General features: G+C 51.3%; 1 protein-coding gene across 2 annotated transcripts; it reads left to right on the forward strand.

Annotated features, from left to right (window-relative positions):
* The first annotated feature begins 13 nt into the window (after positions 1 to 13).
* Positions 14 to 5,537, forward strand: TAF10 (TATA-box binding protein associated factor 10). Of its 2 annotated transcripts, none has more exons than XM_040426663.1 (5): positions 14 to 243; positions 1,594 to 1,745; positions 2,189 to 2,253; positions 4,928 to 5,042; positions 5,129 to 5,537. In XM_040426663.1, the coding sequence occupies exons 1-5, from the start codon at positions 63 to 65 to the stop codon at positions 5,216 to 5,218; spliced, it is 603 nt and encodes a 200-aa protein (XP_040282597.1). In that variant the 5' UTR covers positions 14 to 62; the 3' UTR covers positions 5,219 to 5,537. The 2 variants fall into 2 exon arrangements, with proteins under 2 accessions (XP_040282597.1, XP_040282596.1); XM_040426662.1 differs by having other exon boundaries at positions 18 to 243; positions 1,588 to 1,745.
* The last annotated feature ends 1,941 nt before the right edge of the window (positions 5,538 to 7,478 follow it).

The raw sequence follows: 7,478 nt of genomic DNA on the forward strand, positions 1-7,478 counted from the left end.
CCCAGCTAATCATCACGTGTTTCAGGCAGTTCCGCTCTAGGCCGGAAGTTGACAGTTACAAGATGAGTTCGACAGAACCGGTCCAGGAGCCCCCGGTAACCGTACAAGCGCCGCCGTTGGGGGCTGTGATTGAAAATAAACCGAGCCCGGCCAACATCCCCAAACCCGGGCCCGTCGCCACTGTAGCCGTCGGAACTGGAGCTGGTTTCCCTGGAAGAGACCCTGGGGAACGGCGGGCGAGCGGTGAGACTAACGGGGGGAGAGGCACATAGTGACCGGGGCTGTAATGTGGAGGAGCTGGGGACAGGGGAGACAATGATCAAAGCTCCGGAGCGGAAATCTCCTAGGAGTCCCTGCTGCTTTATTGTCTGCCAGCCAGCAGAATAGTGAGTGCAGCTCTGGAGTATAATACAGGATGTAACTCAGGATCAGTACAGGATAAGTAATGTATGTACACAGTGACTGCACCAGCAGAATAGTGAGTGCAGCTCTGGAGTATAATACAGGATGTAACTCAGGGTCAGTACAGGACTAAGTAATGTATGTACACAGTGACTGCACCAGCAGAATAGTGAGTGCAGCTCTGGAGTATAATACAGGATATAACTCAGGATAAGTAATGTATGTACACAGTGACTGCACCAGCAGAATAGTGAGTGCAGCTCTGAAGTATAATACAGGATGTAACTCAGGGTCAGTACAGGACTAAGTAATGTATGTACACAGTGACTGCACCAGCAGAATAGTGAGTGCAGCTCTGAAGTATAATACAGGATGTAACTCAGGGTCAGTACAGGACTAAGTAATGTATGTACACAGTGACTGCACCAGCAGAATAGTGAGTGCAGCTCTGGAGTATAATACAGGATGTAACTCAGGATCAGTACAGGATAAGTAATGTATGTACACAGTGACTGCACCAGCAGAATAGTGAGTGCAGCTCTGGAGTATAATACAGGATGTAACTGAGGATCAGTACAGGATAAGTAATGTATGTACACAGTGACTCCACCAGCAGAATAGTGAGTGCAGCTCTGGAGTATAATACAGGATGTAACTCAGGATCAGTACAGGATAAGTAATGTATGTGCACAGTGACTGCACCAGCAGAATAGTGAGTGCAGCTCTGGAGTATAATACAGGATGTAACTCAGGATCAGTACAGGATAAGTAATGTATGTGCACAGTGACTGCACCAGCAGAATAGTGAGTGCAGCTCTGGAGTATAATACAGGATGTAGCTCAGGGTCAGTACAGGATAAGTAATGTATGTACACAGTGACTGCACCAGCAGAATAGTGAGTGCAGCGCTGGAGTATAATACAGAATGTAACTCAGGATCAGTACAGGATAAGTAATGTAATGTATGTACACAGTGACTGCACCAGCAGAATAGTGAGTGCAGCTCTGGAGTATAATACAGGATGTAACTCAGGATCAGTAATGTATGTACACAGTGACTCCTCTTTATATTGAGATCCATGCTGTGATGATCATTGTGTTATTGGGGGCCCCAGTAGGGCGCAGCACCTAGTATACAGCCCTCCTGCTGTCCGTACGTCGCCGTCATTGTGTCTGTATTCTCAGTTCCAGTGTCGGCAGCATTGGCCGCGGCTCCTGCTGAAAGTTCCCTCTCTAATGGAGTGTACCTGCCACCGGGTGTGACCAATGGAGACATCAAGCCGGTCATCTCCAGCACTCCTCTTGTGGATTTCTTGATGCAGCTGGAGGATTATACACCGACTGTAAGTGACATGCTGGGAGTTGTAGTTCAGCACATGGTAGTGGGTAGTGAGTCTGTTCCAGCTTCTCTCGGCAGGCAGTAGTCCCGTTGACTACATGTCCCATGATGCATTGCCCAGAGCTGTCAGACGGTATAGTTATGGATAATTAACTTGTGGACATGACCCTGCGGATGCACAGATGCAGATCTGAGGCCCCGGAGAGGCAGCAGACTGTGCCCTGTGCAGCCGCACGCAGCAAAATCCTGTCCACTGAGTCCCCATTATAGAAGTAGAAAGCGCTCAGCGGAGCAGCAGCAGCGAGTCAGGTAAGTGCTCAGGTCACGTGATGTGTGATTCGGGCTGAACCCCCCTCTTCTGGTGACATAACCTCCTCCCTCGTATCATGTATGTACATATGTGTGTATATATCAGTGCAGGAGTCACCCTTCCTTCTTCTCTGACAGATTCCGGATGCAGTCACCGGGTACTATCTGAACCGGGCAGGATTCGAGGCTTCAGACCCCAGGATGTGAGTAAAAGTGCAAACAAGTGAACCGGCGCTGCAGCAGCTTAACATCCCTTCATCATCCCTAGTAAGGAAAGGGTTAATCACACAGTGATATATCTGTTATCCTGCCTGAGCCAAGATAAGCAGCTTTCACAGGGACCACTGCAAAGGGTTCGTCTGGGGAGGACTGCTGATGTCACAGTGAGAGGAGGGGTTATCTAGTGGGGACTGCTGATGTCACAGTGAGGGGAGGGGTTATCTAGTGGGAACTGCTGATGTCACAGTGAGAGGAGGGGTTATCTAGTGGGGACTGCTGATGTCACAGTGAGAGGAGGGGTTATCTAGTGGGGACTGCTGATGTCACAGTGAGAGGAGGGGTTATCTAGTGGGAACTGCTGATGTCACAGTGAGAGGAGGGGTTATCTAGTGGGAACTGCTGATATCACAGTGAGAGGAGGGGTTATCTAGTGGGAACTGCTGATATCACAGTGAGAGGAGGGGTTATCTAGTGGGAACTGCTGATGTCACAGTGAGAGGAGGGGTTATCTAGTGGGGACTGCTGATGTCACAGTGAGAGGAGGGGTTATCTAGTGGGAACTGCTGATGTCACAGTGAGAGGAGGGGTTATCTAGTGGGGACTGCTGATGTCACAGTGAGAGGAGGGGTTATCTAGTGGGAACTGCTGATGTCACAGTGAGAGGAGGGGTTATCTAGTGGGAACTGCTGATATCACAGTGAGAGGAGGGGTTATCTAGTGGGAACTGCTGATGTCACAGTGAGAGGAGGGGTTATCTAGTGGGAACTGCTGATATCACAGTGAGAGGAGGGGTTATCTAGTGGGAACTGCTGATGTCGCAGAGAGAGGAGGGGTTATATTTGTGTTTACAATGAGGGTGGGGTTATCTGGGATGGACTGCTGATGTCACAGTGAGGGGAGGCATTATAGCTGGATTGCTGATGTCACAGTAAGAGGAGGGGTTATCTGGTGGGGACTGCTGATGTCACAGTGAGGGGAGGGGTTATAGCTGGATTGCTGATGTCACAGTAAGAGGAGGGTTTATCTGGTGGAGACTGCTGATGTCACAGTGAGGGGAGGGGTTATCTTGTGGGGACTGCTGATGTCACAGTGAGGGGAGGGATTATAGCTGGACTGCTGATGTCACAGTGAGGGGAGGGATTATAGCTGGACTGCTGATGTCACAGTGAGGGGAGGGGTTATAGCTGGACTGCTGATGTCACAGTGAGGGGAGGGGTTATAGCTGGACTGCTGATGTCACAGTGAGGGGAGGGGTTATAGCTGGACTGCTGATGTCACAGTGAGGGGAGGGGTTATAGCTGGACTGCTGATGTCAGTGAGGGGAGGGATTATAGCTGGACTGCTGATGTCACAGTGAGGGGAGGGGTTATAGCTGGACTGCTGATGTCACAGTGAGGGGAGGGGTTATAGCTGGACTGCTGATGTCACAGTAAGAGGAGGGGTTATCTGGTGGGGACTGCTGATGTCACAGTGAGGGGAGGGGTTATAGCTGGATTGCTGATGTCACAGTGAGGGGAGGGATTATAGCTGGATTGCTGATGTCACAGTGAGGGGAGGGGTTATCTTGTGGGGACTGCTGATGTCACAGTGAGGGGAGGGATTATAGCTGGACTGCTGATGTCACAGTGAGGGGAGGGGTTATCTTGTGGGGACTGCTGATGTCACAGTGAGGGGAGGGATTATAGCTGGACTGCTGATGTCACAGTGAGGGGAGGGGTTATAGCTGGACTGCTGATGTCACAGTGAGGGGAGGGGTTATAGCTGGACTGCTGATGTCACAGTGGGGAGGGATTATAGCTGGACTGCTGATGTCACAGTGGGGAGGGGTTATAGCTGGACTGCTGATGTCACAGTGAGGGGAGGGATTATAGCTGGACTGCTGATGTCACAGTGAGGGGAGGGATTATAGCTGGACTGCTGATGTCACAGTGAGGGGAGGGGTTATAGCTGGACTGCTGATGTCACAGTGGGGAGGGATTATAGCTGGACTGCTGATGTCACAGTGAGGGGAGGGGTTATAGCTGGACTGCTGATGTCACAGTGAGGGGAGGGGTTATAGCTGGACTGCTGATGTCACAGTGAGGGGAGGGGTTATAGCTGGACTGCTGATGTCACAGTGAGGGGAGGGGTTATAGCTGGACTGCTGATGTCACAGTGAGGGGAGGGATTATAGCTGGACTGCTGATGTCAGTGAGGGGAGGGATTATAGCTGGACTGCTGATGTCACAGTGAGGGGAGGGGTTATAGCTGGACTGCTGATGTCACAGTGAGGGGAGGGGTTATAGCTGGACTGCTGATGTCACAGTGAGGGGAGGGGTTATAGCTGGACTGCTGATGTCACAGTGAGGGGAGGGATTATAGCTGGACTGCTGATGTCAGTGAGGGGAGGGATTATAGCTGGACTGCTGATGTCACAGTGAGGGGAGGGGTTAAGCTGGACTGCTGATGTGAGGGGTTATAGCTGGACTGCTGATGTCACAGTGAGGGGAGGGGTTATAGCTGGACTGCTGATGTAAAGCATCCCTCTCATGCGCAGAAGCCTCCAGAGTAACACAATTTGTTAAATAAAATATACTCTGTGCTGCTGTGAGCCGCGCTGCGTTACACGAGCCATACTCCAGGGCTTCATACTGACCCCTCCTCCGCTCCTCTCTGCAGCATTCGTCTGATCTCACTGGCAGCTCAGAAGTTTATATCGGACATTGCTAATGATGCTCTGCAGCACTGCAAGATGAAGGGCACCGCATCCGGGAGCTCCCGCAGCAAGAGCAAGGTGAGTCCTCCACCACACGGGGGCGCCAGCAGATGTTTACTGTCCCCTACGCATTCCGCTCCTTCTAACGTCCTTCTCTTCTGCAGGACAAGAAGTACACGCTGACCATGGAGGACCTGAGCCCGGCCCTGTCGGAATACGGCATCAACGTGAAGAAGCCACATTATTTCACCTAGTGCAGCGGGTGTGGACTCCTGGTGATTGTGCCGGCCGGGGCGGTGTCCTTGCTGACGTCCTGCAGCCACCCGGATACATGGACGAGGCCGCGGTCTGCGCTCCTGTTTCCTGGACGCTTTTCTCCCGCCTGTTATGTGAGCGGCAGCCTTGGCCCATGACCGTATCCGAGTCTCTGCCGCTTCCTCCTCTGAGGGCCGCGCTACATTTCAGCTTCTGGCCGCCATGTTTAGTGGGGGAGGGGCTGTGCTGTATATAGCATTTTTGTTTTTTGTCGTGGTGAATGTAAAGGAAGAAATACAGACATTGTTTTCAGAATCATCCGGTGGTCACTTTAATTCTTTGCATCTGGACAAATGGAAGTGGACGGAATCCTATAGCTGTATCCTGCAGCTTCAGAGCTGAAATCTCAATCTCCTCATCGGGACCCTGAGTTTTATACCATAAGGTCACCAGTATAATTCTGGGATGGTCTGCACTATGATTACAGAACACTTAACTTCTGGCACGGGCTCTTTTGTTTTCAATAACACACTGCCGGGCGGAAGCTTCCGCCCTGCAGTGTGTTCGGTGACGTCACCGGCTCTGATGGGCGGGCTTTAGCGCTGCCCTAGCAGTTTTACTGGCTAGGGCAGCGCTAAATCCCGCCTATCAGTGCCGGTGACCTCACCGGGCTTCTTGTCAGCCCCATGGAGAGCCCCGGTACGTCACCGGATCTCCAAAAAATGCCTTTGCCCTGCGCAATTTAGCACAGGGCAAAGGAGAGCATCGGAGCATGAACTGCTCCGATGCTCCTGTCAGGGGGGCTGCCGGGGGGAAAATGAAGGGATGTCAACTCTGAACCCCGACAACCCCTTTAAAGACTATCCTGATGATAGGTTCTCAATATCTGCTTGGTGGGGGTCTGACTTGCAACACCCCCACCAATCAGCTGTTTGAAGGGGCGGCACTAGGATGCACACTGCGGCTTCTTCATACTACAACAGGTACAGCGCAGGGCAGTGATGTCATCGGTCACCTGACCTTGGCGCAGCTCAGTCCTATTCAATGACCCTGGGCTGCAATACCAACCACAGCCATTATACAATGGAGGGCGCTGTGCTTGGTCAGCTGCCGGGAGGTTGTAGCGCTCACTAGAGGTCCACAGCTTCTTCAAATATTGGTGCTGGGAGTTAGTCCTCAGTGATCTGATCCTGGTTACCCGTATTGCACTCTCAGAAGCCCCTTTAGTGACTGGTGCTGTTCTGTAAAACGCCGTGCCCCGATCCTAAGCTTCCATTATAAGGGCCTGTTCAGATGAGAAAACTTCCACATGGATTTCCACGCTGAAATCTTCCCACCGACCCTCCCCATTCGGTTCAGTGTGAAATCCATGCAGTATGAACAGAACCGACACGTTATTTCTTGGCGCAGTGAGCGGCCGCACAGGGTCGGGTCCTGGTCAGAATACCCATCGTATGTGTGGCAGGGTCACGGTGCTCTCTTACGACAGGCCAGATGCTACTCCACAAGATGGCGCCGGTCCCTCATCTTCAACGGCCTACGCAATGGCTGTACTTTCTAATGGCGCCAGCAGGGGCTCTTCTGTTGAAAGAAATTAGGCTACTTTCACACTTGTGTTTTGACTTTCCGTTTGTTAGATTCGTTCAGGGCTCTCACAAGCGTCCAAAACGGATCAGTTTTGCCCTAATGCATTCTGAATGGAAAAGGATCCGCTCAGAATGCGTCAGTTTGCATCCGTTCAGTCTCCATTCCGCTCTGGAGGCCGCCTGCAGCGTTTTGCTGTCCGCCTGACGAAGCGGAGCCAAACAGATCCGTCCTGGCACACCATGTAAGACAATGGGGACAGATCCGTTTTCTCTGACACAATAGAAAACGGATCCGTCCCCCATTGACTTTCAATTGAGTTTGAGACGGATCCGTCATGGCTACAGAAGACATAATACAACCAGATCCGTTCATGACGGATGCATGCTCTTGTATTATTGTAACGGAGGCCTTTTTGCAGATCCATGACGGATCCGCAAAAACCGCTACTGTGAAAGTAGCCTGAGCTGAAAAATGGCATACAGATAATTTAACACCTGCCCAAAAGATAAGAAAAAAAAAAGGGTTTTAGTTTTTTCACCACAAACGCTGAAAGTGACGCTATCTGCTCTACAGAACAATGTCCGCACTAAGCTGTGCTCCTGCACCTCGCACATTGGAAATAGATGGACGCTTACGATATCTCTACTAATGAAATCAAATCGTGAAGAAGCA

Source organism: Bufo bufo, chromosome 3 (genome assembly GCF_905171765.1).
Source record: "Bufo bufo chromosome 3, aBufBuf1.1, whole genome shotgun sequence".
NCBI lineage: Eukaryota > Metazoa > Chordata > Amphibia > Anura > Bufonidae > Bufo > Bufo bufo.

What these genes read in the sequence shown, in the direction of transcription:
- TAF10 (XM_040426662.1), top strand. Translation starts at nt 63, where the DNA reads ATGAGTTCGACAGAACCGGTCCAGGAGCCCCCGGTAACCGTACAAGCG. An exon ending in TGGGGAACGGCGGGCGAGCG is followed by an intron (nt 244 to 1,587) that starts GTGAGACTAACG and finishes CTGTATTCTCAG; the next exon opens with TTCCAGTGTCGGCAGCATTG. An exon ending in GCTCCCGCAGCAAGAGCAAG is followed by an intron (nt 5,043 to 5,128) that starts GTGAGTCCTCCA and finishes TCTCTTCTGCAG; the next exon opens with GACAAGAAGTACACGCTGAC.